The sequence below is a fragment of the Spodoptera frugiperda genome, chromosome 6, assembly GCF_023101765.2.
Source record: "Spodoptera frugiperda isolate SF20-4 chromosome 6, AGI-APGP_CSIRO_Sfru_2.0, whole genome shotgun sequence".
NCBI classification, from domain to species: domain Eukaryota; kingdom Metazoa; phylum Arthropoda; class Insecta; order Lepidoptera; family Noctuidae; genus Spodoptera; species Spodoptera frugiperda.
The window spans coordinates 4,113,023-4,131,063 of record NC_064217.1 but is presented as its reverse complement, the minus strand read 5'-3'; the positions used below and the strand labels follow the sequence as shown (position 1 = coordinate 4,131,063).

Below are 18,041 nucleotides of genomic sequence, written 5' to 3'. Positions count from 1 at the left end.
GCCCCATCTGTATGCTTAATAGCATACTTTTACAATGGCTCAGTATAGAACTGGCACATTTACTTTTCGAATGCTAAAGCTTTAACACTAAAGATTTCACTTGTAACGTCTCTGGTGTTTCAAGTGCCCATAGTTGGAACATATTACTATAAAACTGTCGACCAAATTGTACACTATGGATGCATTAAAGTGATTTGATTTGATTTGATTTGAAAGTGCCCATGGGCGGCGGCGATTGCTCACCATCAGGTGATCCGTCTGTTCGTTTACCGGCTTATTCTATAAAAAAAGAAAAAAATATTTATTTTACAGATACTTTATTCATTCTGTCAACAAGAATCACAGAGCACATTGTTCATCTGGTATCTAAATTAGAAATGATGAAATCCATGAAACTGGTGACTCGAGTGAAACCTGAGGGGGCACCTCCTTCACAACCTTTCGCCCTACTTCTGAATGAGGTGATACCAATCTGGAACAATGGTTTAATTAATTATAATATTTCCACTTTCAAATGGATACGTCAGATGACGCACATAGACGATCGGCGACACAAATCTTACATCGCACCATGTAAAGTTTAATTGAGTACATGCCACATTGATTTTATTTAATTTGTATCTTTGATTTGTATTACAGGTAACTTTTGTAAGACATGTGTAGTTAGGTACTAAATAAATCATTACGTTTTTCGGCTTACTCAGTACCTACTCACGTAACTGTTTAACGAAGAATTCGACTAGTTTCAAGGCATTCTAGAAGCTCATGACCAGCATTGCTATACAATCTTCCTATATACCTATTTTTTATTTTTTTATTATTTTATGTCAATAACGTCAAACTGGGAATGACCGTAAAAAACCTAAAACCATCTTTATAAATCTTGCATGCAATCAACTGATTGGTTAGTTACCAATATTGGATTTCCATTGGAGTCGAGGGTGATCAGGGGGCCGCCGGAGTCTCCACTACAAATACCAATATGTCCCACAGGTCCAATGCCACTCGTGCAGATATTTTCAGGCGTCACTACCAAGGGTTCGCAATCAGCGTTGTCGATCACCTGGAGAGTGACGTAGCTCAATATGTTCTCAGCAGTATTTTGATCTAAAATGCAGTTCACTTTATTAACTCTTATTTTAATAATGGTAACATAGGAAAAATCTGCATCTTCTATAATATAAAAATAAGTCGGGTTTTAGGTACTTCCTGACGCTATAACTCCAGAACGCACGAACCGATTTCCACGGTTTTGTATTCGTTGGAAAGGTCTCGGGTTCCGTGAGGTTTATAGCAAAGAAAATTCAAGAAAGTTTTTAAGAGAAAAGCAGGAAAACAGGGAAATTCATTTGTGGCGAGACGGAGTTTGCCGGGTTTGCTAGTATTCGTATAACTAAACTAGCTGAGCCAGCAAACTACGTACCGCCTCCATTTCACCGGTCCAGCCGTTCTCGAGTTTTAGCGAGACTAACGAACAGGAATATTTTTTTTATTTTTACATTAGATACCTAGAGCTAGAGATTAAAAATAAACACCAATATAGTGAATAAGTAACTAATCTCTACAGTATTGCTATTAATATCTAAAATATTGACATCTTACGTTTGTCGGTAGTGCTTCCAAAGCCAATAGCCATGGCCTTATATCCCACAAATAGGTTTTGTAACTGTGACACATCGGGTAACCTGATCGGATGTATAATGTCTGTAAAACTTTGCAATAATATTCACTTATAGAAAATATATAAGAAATACATACATACTTATTTTTCGTAAATTCGTAATCCCCAAAAGACCGGCAGAGCACTTGTAACGCTTCTGCTGTTTCAGGGGTCCATGGGCGGCGGCATTACTTACCATCAGGTGATCTGTCTGTTCGTTTACCAACTTATACAATAAAAAAAAGAAATCTCTACACGAAATACTTGAAGGCCTAATGTCCACGTTGCTTCATTTGACGAATTCATGCATCCGTCAAAAACGATAGGCGGATTTAAAGTTGCCAATCCATGAACAGTCCTCATTGGTTGTAAGCAAGATGGTAGCATTTGTTATTTGTAGACGTATTGTTTGTAAACAAAACGTAGTAGTAGTAGTGGCAGTAGTAACAAGGATGATTCATTTCAATTATGTAGATAATGGAACATACTTTTACTTACCTGTAAATACAACGTTCTCGGGCAAGTATAATATAGCGACATCATTTATGGTCGCGGGTACAAAATAGGGATGCATGACGACTTCACTGGTTGCAATACGTTTACCGCCAGTGTGTATAAAGTTGGAGCCCAAAACTACAGTAAACTCCGACGCTAGCAAGACGCCATCGAAGTTGCAATGAGCAGCAGTCACCACTCGATTCGCAGACAGTAGTGTAGAACCGCATACTGACTGATTTGGTGTACCAACTAAACTTATCAGTAAGCCAGCCTGTATATAATATTAGGAAGAAAAATTCAGTTAAAAGTTTAAAACTTAAATAATTGTTTTAGAAGTACGTTATGTTACTGCAATGGATTACTGGGCTTTTTTCGGTTAATGGAACATTTCGCAGTAATAACACAGAGTCTGAAATTATGCCCAGTATATGCTCACACCCTATTACATGAGACTTATAACATAAATGGTGAAAAGTAGGTGTACCTAAATTGTACAGTGGTATTACTTGGCATAATGTGCACCTCTGCCTACTCCTTCTTGGATAGAATAGCGACGATTATTAATTATACTACTAAAGATACTTATGATTACTCGTACAAACTTTCATCAATGGATTGTTACATTTTATTTCACAGTAAGATCAGCTTGTCACCCTGTCCAAATAATGTTAGTTAGACAGTGAGAAGATACCTAGATCTAGTAATTGAAACACAGTACTTACAAAAAAAGGGAACGCGTTCGCAGGTGCTACCTCTCCGCCGATGATTCTGTCCTCAATTATAATAGTTTCATTTGCTAGGATTGCTTCTTCCAAAGCCTTTATCCGCTTTGCAAGAGGAATACCAATGGCATCGTGGTAATTAGTCGGTACTTCCAAGACAGCTAACACGCCAGTTAGTAAAATACCAAACAATATTATAATTGCCTTCATTATTTACCCGTGTACAAACTAAAACTAATTGGTTAAATTAATTGGCGGCACTTATATATCGATTCGTATAAAACATAAAGCCGTTAGCAAACCCACGACTTTTACTTTCGTGTAATAGTATTATTTCTCGTTTAGAATATTTTCTCTGACCTGTCAAGAAAAGTCTTACTGACTAAATACCACCCCGTTCCTAATCCTGCTTTTCGAGCCGAGTTCCGGTAACCCCGCTACCCGCTAGGTAGTCCGCAGACGGGGGTCTGCGACTTGGTTGTTTATAGTAATCGGGAAGTGATATCAGCTCCGTATTCTGTACCTTCTGTCAATTGCTTTAAGTTTAGGTTTTTTTGTTGTAATTCTGAAATCACCAATTAATCACAATGACCGCAGTTATAATTAGCTATAAGATTTTATGACCTCGGCTGTGAAAATATTTTTAATATATAGTACATAAGTATCGATTGTGAAACAAAAGGTGCTTTTTATACCGTAAAATTTCAGATTGGTCGAGTAATTTACCATAATTACTGGCAATTACACCTAATGTGATTTGTAACAAAGCGGTAAATTTTATGTTTGTTGCTGATTTAAATTATAATGAGATTTAAATGAAAGACCATTTGGCATCAAATCTTTTAATGTTTTATCGGAAATTTAAAGTTTTAAGAAATCGTCTACACAATTATAACTTACCTATAATTTTACCACTATTCGTAAAAAGCCCAAAGGTATCATCTATCTAAGTTCCTTGAAAATGTAAGGAAACATTTAGAAAAATAACCTTTCCTCCTTCTAAAAAGAAAAAAAGTAGAGATACGAAATCACGGGCAAAGTATCAATTTCGTAAACTTAAAAGAAATGAATTTGTTTATTTGTAAAGATAACACAAATATAGCTACGACAACGTGTACCTATAGTATTGTAAAATTAATGTTTATCGGGTCTTAATTTCATATCGTTATCGAGGCATTGATTTTACTATACCTAAACTAAACTATACCTACACATAATCTGAAATGTAAACTAGGTCCCAGAAGTAACTCAAACACAAAACTCAAAATATTTATTTGCTGTAAGTACTATTTATAAAGTAAGTACTATTTATAAAATGATTAATTTTTTTGCGGGGGAAACATCATCCAATGTCTTCCCGCCTTGGATGAGGCGAGAGTATCAAGTTCTTACTGACTAAAAACCACCGCGTTCCTTCTCCTGCTTAGAGCCGGAGCCCCGGTAAAGAGTTACGTTATCGTTAGATAATTTTTATCACAGAAAACAATACTCGATCTATCACACACCACAAAATAAAAGGTTTAAAATGAAACTCGAATTAGGAAAAACAGTCACAGGTACGTATATTCGTTCATGTTATAATTAAAGCAAGTGTAACCAACTTAATAAAGAATTGGCACTCCAGTCAGTTCGCTGATCCAGTCGAGGTAGCGTTGTACCCTCGTGAACACTGAGGGCTGGTCGTCATTGCAGCCAGTGGTGCTGATAAACGAAGTCACCCCAACCTGTCACCGGTAACATAATTTTATAAACATTAATACACTTTTATTCCGCAGATTACATAGTAAATGTACCACCCGTTTCTCTGAGATAAAAGTCTCAAAGATATAGGAGTTGGGAGGTTCTCGACTCTATCATTTGCGTGTAGTATAAATTGTATCTTTTAATTATAATATTTTATATTAAGGTAGCTACCGTATGAAGAAATCTCATATGACTTAATTTAAACCACATATTTGTTATCATCTTGACTGACAATATACGAAAAGTGAGCGAAATAGGCCCACTATATATATTTTTTTAATTTTCATAGTATACTTAGACCTTTGTTACATAAACCAAGTAAATAAACAAAATAAGTACTTATTATATTTCCTACGTAAGCAATTAGTCACTTGTATCGATCGTCTAATGCTGATAAAGGAACGGAAACAATATGGTTGAGATAAATATTGGCACACAATATGACTATATCATAAGTACACAAAATAGTGTTTGTTTAGACTAAATACTTGTAAATACGTAGGGTTTTTAAAGAGTGAAAATTCAATGTCTTCCGCCGCCTTGTGTAGGCCGAGAGAGTGCCAGACTCTACCTGGCTAAAAACCACTCCGTTCCTACTTCTACAGGTAAAATTATAAAACCAAAAACAGTAGCCTAAACATGAGCTTTTGGTAATCATAAATGAACAAAATACATAGGGATTTTCACTAAAAATGCTAAAATTATTGACATATACAATAAATAACTATTTAAATAATAATATATATTTTAATTATGCAGCTCCGTACCTATACGTAGAGTAAGGAAATGTTTAGGTAAAAGGTCTACGACTTTTTACCTATAATTCACATCAACCGATTAACTAAATCCATGGATTTTCCTAATTGGGCGTGCGTCATGCTTGATAATAGGTAAGATAGATAATAATTAGCTGACTTACTTAAAATTGGGGTTTCCAAATAAAAAATGTATTTTCTTTAAACCTATTTTTGGGTTTTTAGTGATAATATTTATATTATTATATTAAATAATAATAATTTAATATTTATTTTACAATAAATAAATGTTTAAATGAAAATAAATAATTTTAATTACGCAGCTCCGTAGAAATACGTAGAGTAACGACTCTAATGGCAATCTCAGAGTAGACAGTGGTAATTTTTTTTTGAAGCCTTAATGTCTCTCTGTAGATACAGATGGTGGCCACCCGGGGCCCAGTGGTTTTACTGAGGTTAGGAAACCTAACGTCCCTTCATACATCACTAGTCTTTCCCCTAAAAGCATCTATCATCATAAAAGGAGTTTTCTTGTGATTACATAATGAAATGAATTTATTTTGCATATATGTAGGCTGTCTTTTATCACGTCAAAATTATTGTAAAAAAATGTAGAGATCTCTGAGAACAAATGTCGAGACAAATCATACTTGTCTCATGATATTCTGATCTGATATCCATATGAGTTTTATTTAAACTTAATACAATTAGGTACATTAATCAAGAGACACTTAGGTAAATAATGCAGTTTCAAACATACACACAAATACATTGTTTGTCTATTTTAGTAATGTGTCGGATAAGATAGAAGAGAAGGAAGCATTAAGTAGTATTAAAGTTAATATAATTGATTTAATGATAACGATGTAATTACCAAAATATCCTCCTCAGTTGCGTTGTAAAATATCGTCAGTGGCCCGCCGTTATCGCCCTGTAATGTAATAATTTACTTAACATCAACCTTAATATTATAGAATATAGGGTAGGATACTTCCTCACCCAGTTTTCAGTTGGTATTGACCATTGGTGTGTCTGTGGACTCATTATTCCAATAGGGATGATGGCGAGGTATGAAAATTAAAAATCGACTTAATTCGCTAGTATAATAAAAATATTAGAATCGTATTTTTTATTATGTTATATGTATAATATAAAACGAATCACAGTTTAGTAGTGGGAGCAAGTACGTCATTTCTACGTATAAAAAGGTACCGAGAAGTGACGTCATGCAATATTTCAAATCGATATATCTTCAAAAGTACCTATTTGTTTCCGTAAGAAAATAAAAAATACGTGTCAAATTTACCAGAAAGAAATAAAAATAAAAATTAGTCATGTAGATGATTAATTTTTCAAAATAAAACCCATATTATTTTGACAAGTAACACATGTAGATTTTTATCTAATTTAATACTTACACGATTTAAAAAATAATGATAATAATCTTGAACTCTCTAAATTATTTTGTAGGCAGGGAAACCCAAAGTACACAAACATAATTCTCGAGATTGGCTAATTAATGAATTATGATATTAAAGCATTTCTTTATCATTTGCATTGTCATCTACTCTATAGAAAATGTATGAAAGAATTTTGTAATTTTGGGCCTAATCTTTAATCACAATTTAACTGCCACACTCAGAGTAATTTAATGCTTACTTAAACTATTCTTTAGTAACGATTTTGTATGAAAAACAATTGCTAAGGACTGGGTTAAGTAACCATTAAATGACTCTGAGTGTGCGAGTATGAGTCCAAAGTATTTGTTTCCTCACCTTACACGTGCCAGCAGCGCCGTGGAAGGTGCATATAGTAGTGTCAGGCAACTGGTTGAAGTACGTGGTGTTGCAGAAAGTGTCCGTTAACACTGTCATCCGCTTCTCACGGAGAGTCGGTGAAATGAACGTCACTCCTGTGGAATGTGACAGATACAACATAAACTGAGAATTCATGTTTAATTTAGGTATAAGCTGAAACACATGCCGCCTACTACGATCTATGTAAACTGTCATACTTAGAGTAATTTAATAATTACTTAAACTATTCTCAGTAATAATTTTGTTCCGAAAACAATTGCTAAGGACTGAGTTAAGTACAGCAACAGCAGTAAGTTTAGATCCTGTTCTTTAATTTTTATCTAATGTCTGACGGATCACCTGGCGGCAAACAATCGGCGCCGTCCATAGATACCGGCGACAACAGAGGAGCCTGTTAAGGGTTAGGGATTTAATGATTGAGGATCGAGGACGGAGAGGAACAATTAGTCTTCTGGTAACCTCATTCATACAGCGAAACACAACATAAAGCGTTGTTTCTCGTCGGTTTTCTGTAAGTAGTATACATATTTGTGCCAAAGCTAGCAGGTTTAAGAAGTCTTACAAACCCTCAGCTGCTATGCCCCACCCGGACACGGTAGCCCCGGCGCCCGCGAAGTTAAACGTTGATATGTTGCGGTACGGCAGCTGGATCGTAGTTATCATATCTAGAGGACAAAACGAAACCAATTACAACTTCATATTTATTTATTGGTTTTACATTTCTTCTGTATAATGTTTCACGATATTGGCATTGAAACTTTCGCGTTTCTAAGTGATGGAGGCTTTTCAGATAGCCTTTTATGATTTTTTATAGGTCTAAAATAGTTCCCAAATATGTTTTAGATAGCAAAAGAAAGAAGAAATAAGCAAAATACTACTTATATTTTACTTTGATGAGGCAGTCAATTGAAACATACCTGACAGTTGAATTGTGTTGGCTAATCTAAGCAGTGCGATGTCATTGGCGAAGGTCTCTGGATCGTAATCCGGGTGGATCACCAGCTCGGCTACATTCACCACGCGTCTGCCGTGCTCGTAGCGGTCATACAGAGAGTGGGCGCCGAGGATAGCCTGGGGAAATTATGCTTTTAACATTACTGACCCTGGATATCTACTTACCGATAGTGTACTATAGCTAATATTATTCCTTAAACAGAAATATGCAATTTTTCTTTTTATCTCACAATGAAAAATTAAGTGCCTCTTATCAACTATTCTCAAAGGAGTGGCCTTTGTTCAATAGTGGACGTTTTCTGGCTGATGATGATGATGATCAGATCAACTATACTCTGGTGACAGACAGTTTCAGGTCTCGTTTAATGTTTCTACATTGTATTTCTAGTTTTATTGGGTTTTGTGATCTTATTGTACTACATTCATACTTGTACGTGATTCACTTCTTCTCCGTTATGGAAACAGCAGTGCGCCGCAGTGATCACCCACTCGGGGCTCACGAGAGCTCCCCCACAGAATCCCATGTCTCCTGTAGTACCGACTCGCATGTATAAGGCCACCTGCAAAGGTCACAGTGAAACTAAATCTAGAGGTCAAAAAAATAACGAAATTTCCATTATTTTGTCAAAATATCCACATAGACATAGTTATTGGCTGTTTGAGGGAAAGGGTGGAAGTGACCTCGACCTGCACGAGCCCATTTATAAAACATCTGACATAAATAGATCGAAATCGCGAGTATAATTTTCGAGGATATGATAGAAAAGTCTCCTTCCCCTTACACATTTTTTTATATACTAGTATTTTTTTTATTTTTTTAGGAAACTTAAGTATTATTTTGCTTTTATGCAAGACAAACTTCATAAGGATTATAGCAAACAATACAAAATTCTTACATTTTCTTAATCCCCTACTACGTAGTCCTCATAATCATAATATAACTGGTAAAAAGTGAAACTGGTTCGAGGATTAAAAGACGAGACGTTAATCATTTTATACAGGAAGTAGATTTCCAAGCTCATTATGTATATTGCTGATTAAATAATTAAAATGTCCTATATTTGCAATATTCCTTGTAACTTACCATAAAAGGCCGCCCATTTTGTTCAGATCTGTCTCCGCCCGCGATTCTAGGAGCCACATTTCGGGAACAGAGCTCTCCGTCACACACACTGCCACCAACACTCCATACTAACATAGGCCATAGGTACAATATTTGTAACATCATTTATTTTAAATTATTTAAGTATTTTACTGTATGACTTCTAACGTGAGAAATGCTACTTTATCTCAGTTCTGTGACGAATGTTGAGTGTATGAAGAGTTTGATAGTTGATATCAATTTCCCGATATTTTATCTTGATAAGGAGATAAATATATTGAGAATGCTGTGACCTAGTCTCTCACCTCTCTAAACTTCCGCTCTTTTGAAATTCCAAATAATGTATCTTACTTCTCTTTGTTAACAAGCTATAAGTTGTAAGGGTTTCAGAGTTAAGGGCTACAAATAAATAAAACAAAGGAATTATTTGAAAACATCATTTATTTTATATTCTCATCAATAAAGAAGTTCTTTAAAATAAAATAAGTATAAACATAGGTTTACGAAACATGCAGTGATCAGTGTGGCAGTAGAGGGCGACACACGGCATCGCCACCGCCACACTCGCCAAATATACAATAACCATAACACGATTAGAACTAAAAATGTGTGTACGTAATATTATGAAATGTGAAATTTTGTTATATTACTTATAAAAATTAACAATTTGTGAAAATTGGCAGTAAAAATAATTATTACAAAATGAATGTTTAATAGAAATACGTCATTTTATAGAAGCACTTATGAGGCGATCAAGCATACTTACAAGTTGGATACTAATGGCGCGAGCCGCCGCCGCCCGCCGCCACCTGTACTGTACCGTACCGTACTGTACTGTACTGTACTCTACATCTACTCGGCGCCGCTAGCGACGGCCGACTACCAACAAACCTGACAATATTATTAAATGCGGCTTCAGCGGGCGGACCGCGGCGGCCTCGCGCCGGGAGAAGACACTTTATAATCAAATTACATCTAATACAATTTATGTACGTAGCTTACGTTATGTTATCGCGCGATGCTCCGACGAAGCAAAGCTCACGATGTAATTTATTAGTATAACGTCAATCCACTGGGAAATCGTCTATTGAATGTAAATGCGGTTACAATCATCCGTCTTAGCTAAGTTAAACATTATCAAATGCGATAGTCAAATTCCGTCAATTGGTTTTACATTGGTCAATAATAGTTTAAAACTTTTTAATTGAATCTTTAATAAATCGCACGACATACATTTCTAGTTCAACTGAATTTACATTACACTAGCTCCATATCTTTTAAATATAAATAATTAAAATATATATATATTCTCAATCTGAATTTAAACACTAAAATCATCTATGTATAAATAGCGACGCATTTAGAATTTTATTATAATAATAATATGTATTTATTTCATTTAATCATAATCGTTTCATATCATAACAATTACACTTTCGAGGGGTGGGATCGTACATACCTGGATAAAATCTACTTTAATATCTTCAATCTTCGATACGAATATCGAACAATAAATACGGTTTACGAGGGCGAACGATCGAACACTCAGATACCGAACAGTCTCAAATAACGTTTCGTACGCAACAAAAAATAATATTAATAATAATAACATTGAACGGTCGACGGTGGATAGTGCCGCGAGTCGACATATTTCGTCATTAGCAAAGCTTACAGCTGCAAGCGTCGTGAGAAATGCGCGGCGCCACTCTCTCGGGCGCCGCCGCGTACTGAGGAAACTTGCGCCGCCACGCCCCTCAACTGGTTAGCTGGAAACATCACAAATCATTACTCTCTCGCTCCATCACTTACCACTCAGACGATAAAGCAGAAAGCGTTAAACGTTAATGCTATAGCAATATATTAAGAGATTGAAATTAGTTTCAAATAACAATGCAAAAGTTAGTACATTTATAGTTAGTACTGGTGCGCCTAGTGGATACAGCGGGGTCATTTACTACTATATGTTTCCCTACACCGAAAAGATTAATTTGGAAAATCTGTTATTATCATTATTTCCAACGTAACTTTCTTTGAGCTCACGATCGACGGGCAATTTCAAAATAAGGACTAGATTCACGTTGACGATGCCCGTTACAAAGAAATGGGTTTTTAATGGAACATTATGAAACACAAGTATGGGGCCCAAACACGATCGTCCCAAATCACCGAACGTTGGTATACCCACGTGCCGCGTAATACGCTAGCAGCTCTATGGAGAATATAAGAAGCAGATAGTAGTAATAGCAGCCCCCGCGAGTTTTGTTGAGAGCAGCCTAATCAAGAAAAATAACTTTTTATGATTGTATTATTGCTTTGAATTAAATAATTGAGATTGGATATTTGGGACTGGAACTACACGATTACTACTAATAATCCTACGATAATATTGTTCTAATAGGAAACAGCACTAAAGTCGTATAGTATAGCTTCGCTGCAGGTCCTGCAATGCGATACGGAAGAGGCCTGGCATAAGCGGACAGACAGTTCCATACTCCGCAAGCCCAGTGCTGTAGTAGGGCGAGGTACGAACGTGATGTTAGGGTGCGTATAGTTGGGAGAGGAGAGTGACTGACTTTTTCTTGAGCGTGAAGAAGGAGCGCCGCTTGGGCTCGGCGTTGTGCGGCGCGGGCAGCGTGTGCGAGCGGGGCGCCGGCGCCGCGGCGCGCGCGCGCAGCGACTCCAGCCACCACGACATCTCCGCCTCGTCGTGCGCCTGCAGCAGGAACTCCGCGCCGCTGCTCAGTCTGGGGGAACAACCATACATCGTTAGTGTTAGTTACATCATTTAAATCTAGAGAATGATAAGCCAAATGTTCATTGTTGGAATTGGATTCATCTAGTTCAGTTACCAGAATAATCACAAAAACATAAAACTTAACGATAAAATACAATTTCAACATACATTGATCCATGTAACAGGATCGATACAAAATTATTAGAGTATCTAGTAGAAATGCCACTTATTCTTTAAAACATAATACTCGGTCATACCTAAGACGGAACACATGCTTCTTCTTAGTGTAGTTGGCGGCGACCTCTACGACGGCGCCGTTGAGGTCGAGAGGTGCCTCGCCGCGCCAGTGCGCGTCAGGTGACGCCTTGTACGCCTTCTGGTCCTTGTAGAACGCCATGCGGCCGTCCTTTGCCACCACGTACACTTTGTCCCATGATCTGAAAGGAATTACAAACATATAAGATATATAGCCCAATTTCGTACACGGATGAACACTAGCCTCTTTAATAGCACTCCACTAAGCGTAGCAGAACTATTACTGTTTATATGTTGGTTGTACACTAACACTAAACTCCGCTTTATCATCTTGCTACAGAGTTGAAATCATATTTAGATCATTAACAATTTGAGAGTTTTAGATATCTCACCTGTTGGAAGCTCGTTTGGCGGCGGACTCCCACTCGTGTTTGCGCACCAATGTTCCCTCTACGCCCTCGTCCTCACTCGCGGGACTAGCGCCCTCTGTATACAACACACACTTCGTACACATGTTCACACATATACTTCAGAACTGGTCACTTCGCAACTTAAAAACTCTTTTAAGAGTAACATAAGGCACAAGTAACATTGAGTCGAGGTAGATAGACATTACTTAGCTTGTACTTTGTCAAGCAAAATTCATTCCAGATAGAAAGTGCTAAGTAATGTATAATTACATCAACTAGTAATCATGAAATAAGTCATTTAAAAGCACACTAAATTTTGACGAGCGCTTACATCTAACATCTAGGTCTCGCACCTATTTAATAGATCTAAAGGGTGATAGGTTTGATACGCAGGCGTCATGTCCGAACCCTAACCATTGAGAATGAAAGCCACGCATATAAAGTCGATTTATTGGGCACACGGGACACATGCGCGTAACACACTGCAGCACAAACAAAGCATCATCGCGTAAACACATCGTGATCATGTTGATTGAGGTCGACGGTAGTGGACGGACAAACTTATTCATTTACCTACTGTGATATCAAAGTGCAATCGTAATTTGTTTAGGTGTTATGCTCTACTGTGGAAAAGCAGATCACTATACATATATCACGTCAAATTAAAATTCTAGAGCAATGATATTGTCCTATCCCACATCAATAATAACATTTGATGTGTCTGTATAGTAAAGCTTGTCCGTCCATAACCGTCCCTACCACGGATACCTTCATCGTCGCTATGATGAGATCCGGCGAGCAGTTTCTTCGCCGTGCGCCATCGGAAACTCCTGAAGGGCGACTTGCTTCGCGACCGCGACTTCACCTTACCGGAACTAGACGGCGTGGCTGGCGTCGAACTCGTCCCGGGAGCTGTCCGCGGCAGTAGGGGAGCGGGCGGGGTATGGGGGACGGTGCAGCGTTACAATGCAGGGGCGTGGGGGGATGTAGGGGGGCGAAAATATCGGACAACCGGCAAATGTAGGTGATGGGATGAGATGGGGGAGAACAAAAAACAAAAATAATTCAAAGCAACATAAAAACAAAACTGCGTCGCAGCAAAAACAAAAGCGTTTTCATGCGTTTTTTTTTTCTTTTTCTTTAACTGACACTGATAGGTAATTAACGAAGACATGGATGAGATCATGCATTAAGGTACACATACGACATACATACACTGTACATGTTAGGGTACCGGCACGCCATTACTCGAGACGGGTTAACAGTTCCACTTACATTCCATACACAGTTATGGCTCAAATATGATAAGCATCACTAATGTAACGACCAAAATATATACTTTACCTTTTCCATCTTAAGTGACTCATTCGGACTTAATGACACAATCAATTTTGAACCATAATCCAACAGTTATAGAAACTACATGTTAATCTACGATACTCACTGGAGAGGCGAGCAGGTTTGGCGGGCGTCTGCTTGGAGGTCGAGGGTCGGGGCGGGGAGTCGGTCTCGGTGAGGGCGACCGCCACGGGGGTCGCAGGGGTCGCGGGGGTCGCGGGGGGAGTGGCGGGGGACGGCTCGCCCAACTCTGCATGCGTACATTACATCTACGTGCTAGTTACGTCTACACACTACGTGCTTACACATGCTTACGTTACGTATTACTACATGCTAACTGTACACACGTATTCTTACCCCAACAAAGTGATACTATATTGTGATAATTAAAAAATATATTTCAATGAATGCTTCAATCAAAACCCTTGAATACGTGTGCACAGTTGAATATCAAAACATACATGCTACACAACAAGTTTTCTACTTCGTTATAAAATATAATTTTAATAATTAAGTACCAATCTACTAGAAGATTGACATTCCAGTTAAAATCCCTACCTATAGACCTCCCTGCTATTTCAATTTATTTTGTTTTTGTTTGAAGATGAGACCAAGCATGTTAAGACCCATTTTTATATAGCAATATATGGTAAACCTTCACCCCATGTTATGGTGCAACAGTGATGATTGTAGAGTGCTGTTTATTGTATAATATTTGAATATACTTACATTCAACGATAATAAATATAAGCTATAGACAAAGCTGATGCATATAAGGAAGCAAAGAGAGTGAAGCTGGTATAGTTTAGGTGTAATACCTACCTTGCAGGAGTCAGCTCCATTTGTACAAGAATACAGAAAGCATCGAACACGACTTAGAGATAATAATAGTAATAAAATTGTTTGCAAAGTTCACAAGGTAGCTTCCCCACTAGCTAGTGTGTAATAAACTAATTACAATTTATTTTTTATTGTTATTCTTTTTAGTTTAGAGAGCACAACCACCAAACTAGTAGGGATACTAATATGAAATGATAACATAATTCATTTAAATGATAGAGACAGTACAGACATGAGAGACAGAGTATCAAACCATCACCGTGATTAGCAGTATGACGTCACATAGTGTATGATAAAATATATACGACAATAATTTAAAAATATTCAATATAAATCTAAAAAATATGATGAAAATAAGACAGTCAGTTATCGGGGCATAAAACAATTAGTTCGGTAAGTACGTGAAGTTCATTAATCGAGTTTTAAGCCCCGAGCGATGATTGTAATGAATGATTCTTGTAGTATTTGTGATGATGAGTTGACAGAAAGAGAACCATCACCTTAAGAAAACGAGCCTGTGTAGTGTGAAGAATAAATTGAAATCGTGCAATAAAATAAAACTGTGCTAGAACCCCAACTACGAATTACGTAAAACATAACCTACGAAAATAAACCTACACGAAAGAAAATTCCTTAAGTACAATAAAAGCTTTCAAGCTAATAAAAATTAATCACAGTTATAAACTAACTCCCAGTGTGAGTCTAACTATTTCGAGCGCAGTGTACCCCGACAGAAACACAGAGTATACCCAATGTAAACTACCGTAGAAGCTCATGCCAACAGCCGGGTATATTTTTACATCGGTAGGTTTATAATAAGCGCTCTTATTACCTGGCTGGGAATGTGGTCGCTCTTGGGCCTTCTCAGCCGCTTTAGTGGATGTTCTCCTTACGACTACGCGTGTGCATGTGTGGACAACACATCGGTAAGTAACGGGCCCTTGTCACACGCGGTATTCCATCGACTAACTAGACCATGGCTCGTTTATCGTGTGACAACCGAACCAATTGTACTTTCATCTTTTAATTGACTTTGTTAGTCGACTGAATAAGCGTTTAAAAAGGACATAAAGAAATTCACACGTAAAGCGGCAAGCTTGCCGTAAGCCTTCTTGGCTGTAGTGCGAAATGTGCTTTATTTCTTTTTACTTAAAATTCAATATTATCCTACGAATTTTCTTACATAATATAAAAGTATACTTCATCAAAATGACTAATTGTGTTATTGCAATATGCAAGCAGCATTCACCGTTACGGTGAAAGTTAGTGGAAGTTTTTCAAAATTATCGTTTTGTATTGAACAGTAGATATTCTGATTCGATAGTGCTAGAAGAAGACATTACACATGCGTGCTTACATTGCAATCCGTGAGACGAAGTGATGTTAATATTTTAGAAATGAATATTCTTTTCATTCACGATTTTCTTGTTAATACTTTGAAATAACAGCCTAATCAGTCTGGCTTCACAAATGAAGCTTGAAATACGTCATTATTCTAAAAATCATCTTATAATATTTAATACTATATTACTGTAAAAGTGTGACCAACGAATACTCTTTACAGAACATTTTTCACTACAACATTGAGTGTTAGACTTATAGCATTCTAACAACTGAGTTTTTCACATCGACTCGATAATATGTATTGATTGATCGAACTTTTAAAGTAGAGAATACCTAAGTCAACAAGTCATAGACTTCGAATATTTTTAATTTCATTTGTTTCAATATTCAATGATATAAGACTAGTTGCCTTATGCGTATAGATCTGCCCCGTACCTTGTGGTTGTTGCTCGGGGGTCTGCGCCCTGTCCACGGCGTCCTGCGCGGCGGCGGCGGCGGCCGCAGCCTCGGCAGCCTCGCGCTCTCGCTTCTCCCTCTCCGCGGCTTCTGCAGCCTCCTGTCTTCGCTTCTTCTCTTTCACTTCGAACTGTAATTTGAAAGACCATTTAGTATATCAAGTAAAGCATATGGTTGTTTTGTGGTTAATCGGTTCGTGCTTAGCTTTAGTATTTAGCAAAGATCTTGCAGCATATCAGAGATTCTTGGTGAGTTTTGTAATTTTCCAAAACATTTATTAAATTTTACGTTTATAACTTTTAATTTCGAATACCAAATTAGATAGTTATGTGTTAACCCAGCCTTTCCATACATCTAAATACTCGAAAAACAAATACTCGTTTTACGTTGGCAGCGCCTAAGCTATAGAGCATGCAATACACCAAACACCACACTTACACTGTCCAAATAGTTATAGTACCATGCACCGTCGGGACACAACAGGTTACGGGTTTGGGCCAACAGGAGGAGGGAGGAACTTAAGGGTATACTCTTTACTTCTTTCCCAAGATCATTAATAGCTTTCGAACTACTCGTCAGACCAGGCAGCGAAAGCACTGCAACTTCACCCTTAACGTCATTCTCTGCCTTCGCTTTCTTAGACCATTTCCTAATAAACCGCTTCAAACTAGATTTTGACGAACTATTGCTTTTATGCCTTAGTAATGATACGTTCGGGTAAACATTTAGATACGACAACCGCTCCCAGAGTATCAAGTCTATACAGGCCAGGTACTCATTCGCTTTCTCTGTCTGATCGGGGAACTCAAAGAAAACTGAGCTGTATATCTCAGGTGACATTGGAGACATTAAGGGCGAGTTTGGCGCGGAACTGGTCTCCGATATTGTTGATAAACTATTGTTTTTATTATTCGGGGACCATAGGTAGGAATCGTTCTTCTTTTGGTTATTCGCGTAGTTAATATTTAGTGTTCTAGCCTTAATTTTCTCTGGTATGTTAAACTTGTTGCTATCTGTTATAATTTCTTCGACTACTTGGCTGACGGGTCGTTCGTTTTTGTTAATGGTTATAGTGAGAGGTGGGTGAGATTTGGTTGCGGGTGGGGGTTGGTAGGTAAAGTCTGATTCGTCACATTTATCCCAAGGTTGTGCACTAGGCCACATTGCAGACTCACGCTGTTCAAGCTAATTGAAGATGAAATGAGAAAAAATAAATTAGAAAATAATAGAACAGATTAAAGCGAACATGTCATTAGAAGTGGATCGATTAATATTTCGTGCAAATTAGTGTTGAATCCGACTCTGTATTTACATCATGCATAATTAATAAGTCATACACTTAAAAGGACATCCTTATTTGCCAGTGACAAAACAAAATAAGAAAATAAATAAAAGAGATGAATCTACTACACA

The 18,041-nt window shown here is 37.4% G+C and overlaps 3 protein-coding genes across 22 annotated transcripts in view; all 3 read right to left on the bottom strand.

The window, feature by feature from the left end:
- Nucleotides 1-300: 300 nt before the first annotated feature.
- Nucleotides 301-3,109, bottom strand: LOC126910727 (collagenase-like). Its single transcript, XM_050694039.1, has 5 exons — nucleotides 2,881-3,109; nucleotides 2,159-2,429; nucleotides 1,603-1,704; nucleotides 914-1,107; nucleotides 301-472 (listed from the first exon to the last, which is right to left on the bottom strand). The coding sequence occupies exons 1-5, from the start codon at nucleotides 3,088-3,090 to the stop codon at nucleotides 356-358; spliced, it is 894 nt and encodes a 297-aa protein (XP_050549996.1). The 5' UTR covers nucleotides 3,091-3,109; the 3' UTR covers nucleotides 301-355.
- A 1,308-nt stretch (nucleotides 3,110-4,417) lies between these two features.
- Nucleotides 4,418-9,475, bottom strand: LOC118267882 (brachyurin-like). The gene is made up of 7 exons (XM_035582131.2): nucleotides 9,234-9,475; nucleotides 8,578-8,709; nucleotides 8,113-8,266; nucleotides 7,762-7,860; nucleotides 7,154-7,290; nucleotides 6,253-6,309; nucleotides 4,418-4,604 (listed from the first exon to the last, which is right to left on the bottom strand). The coding sequence occupies exons 1-7, from the start codon at nucleotides 9,375-9,377 to the stop codon at nucleotides 4,482-4,484; spliced, it is 846 nt and encodes a 281-aa protein (XP_035438024.2). The 5' UTR covers nucleotides 9,378-9,475; the 3' UTR covers nucleotides 4,418-4,481.
- Nucleotides 9,476-9,674: 199 nt separating this feature from the next.
- Nucleotides 9,675-18,041, bottom strand: part of LOC118267743 (spectrin beta chain) — a 48,840-nt gene continuing 40,473 nt past the window's right edge. For 4 of the 20 annotated variants that reach the window (XM_050694021.1, XM_050694020.1, XM_050694022.1 and 1 more), the window contains 8 exons: nucleotides 17,067-17,813; nucleotides 16,608-16,758; nucleotides 14,095-14,238; nucleotides 13,419-13,562; nucleotides 12,633-12,726; nucleotides 12,243-12,422; nucleotides 11,782-11,995; nucleotides 9,675-11,017 (listed from right to left, as the gene is read on the bottom strand). In XM_050694021.1, coding sequence (XP_050549978.1) covers nucleotides 11,788-11,995; nucleotides 12,243-12,422; nucleotides 12,633-12,726; nucleotides 13,419-13,562; nucleotides 14,095-14,238; nucleotides 16,608-16,758; nucleotides 17,067-17,813 — 1,668 coding nt within the window. In that variant the 3' untranslated portion in view covers nucleotides 9,675-11,017; nucleotides 11,782-11,787. Of the gene's footprint in view, nucleotides 11,018-11,781; nucleotides 11,996-12,242; nucleotides 12,423-12,632; nucleotides 12,727-13,418; nucleotides 13,563-14,094; nucleotides 14,239-15,660; nucleotides 15,724-16,607; nucleotides 16,759-17,066; nucleotides 17,814-18,041 lie in introns of all 20 variants that reach the window. The other 16 variants (XM_050694029.1, XM_050694030.1, XM_050694024.1 and 13 more) reach the window with 15 other exon arrangements.

What these genes read in the sequence shown, in the direction of transcription:
- LOC126910727 (XM_050694039.1), bottom strand. Translation starts at nt 3,090, where the DNA reads ATGAAGGCAATTATAATATTGTTTGGTATTTTACTAACTGGCGTGTTA. An exon ending in CGAGAACGTTGTATTTACAG is followed by an intron (nt 1,705 to 2,158) that starts GTAAGTAAAAGT and finishes AAAGTTTTACAG; the next exon opens with ACATTATACATCCGATCAGG. An exon ending in CCAATGGAAATCCAATATTG is followed by an intron (nt 473 to 913) that starts GTAACTAACCAA and finishes CCATTGTTCCAG; the next exon opens with ATTGGTATCACCTCATTCAG.
- LOC118267882 (XM_035582131.2), bottom strand. Translation starts at nt 9,377, where the DNA reads ATGATGTTACAAATATTGTACCTATGGCCTATGTTAGTATGGAGTGTT. An exon ending in AAGAAGTGAATCACGTACAA is followed by an intron (nt 8,267 to 8,577) that starts GTATGAATGTAG and finishes TAATTTCCCCAG; the next exon opens with GCTATCCTCGGCGCCCACTC. An exon ending in CAACACAATTCAACTGTCAG is followed by an intron (nt 7,861 to 8,112) that starts GTATGTTTCAAT and finishes TTTGTCCTCTAG; the next exon opens with ATATGATAACTACGATCCAG.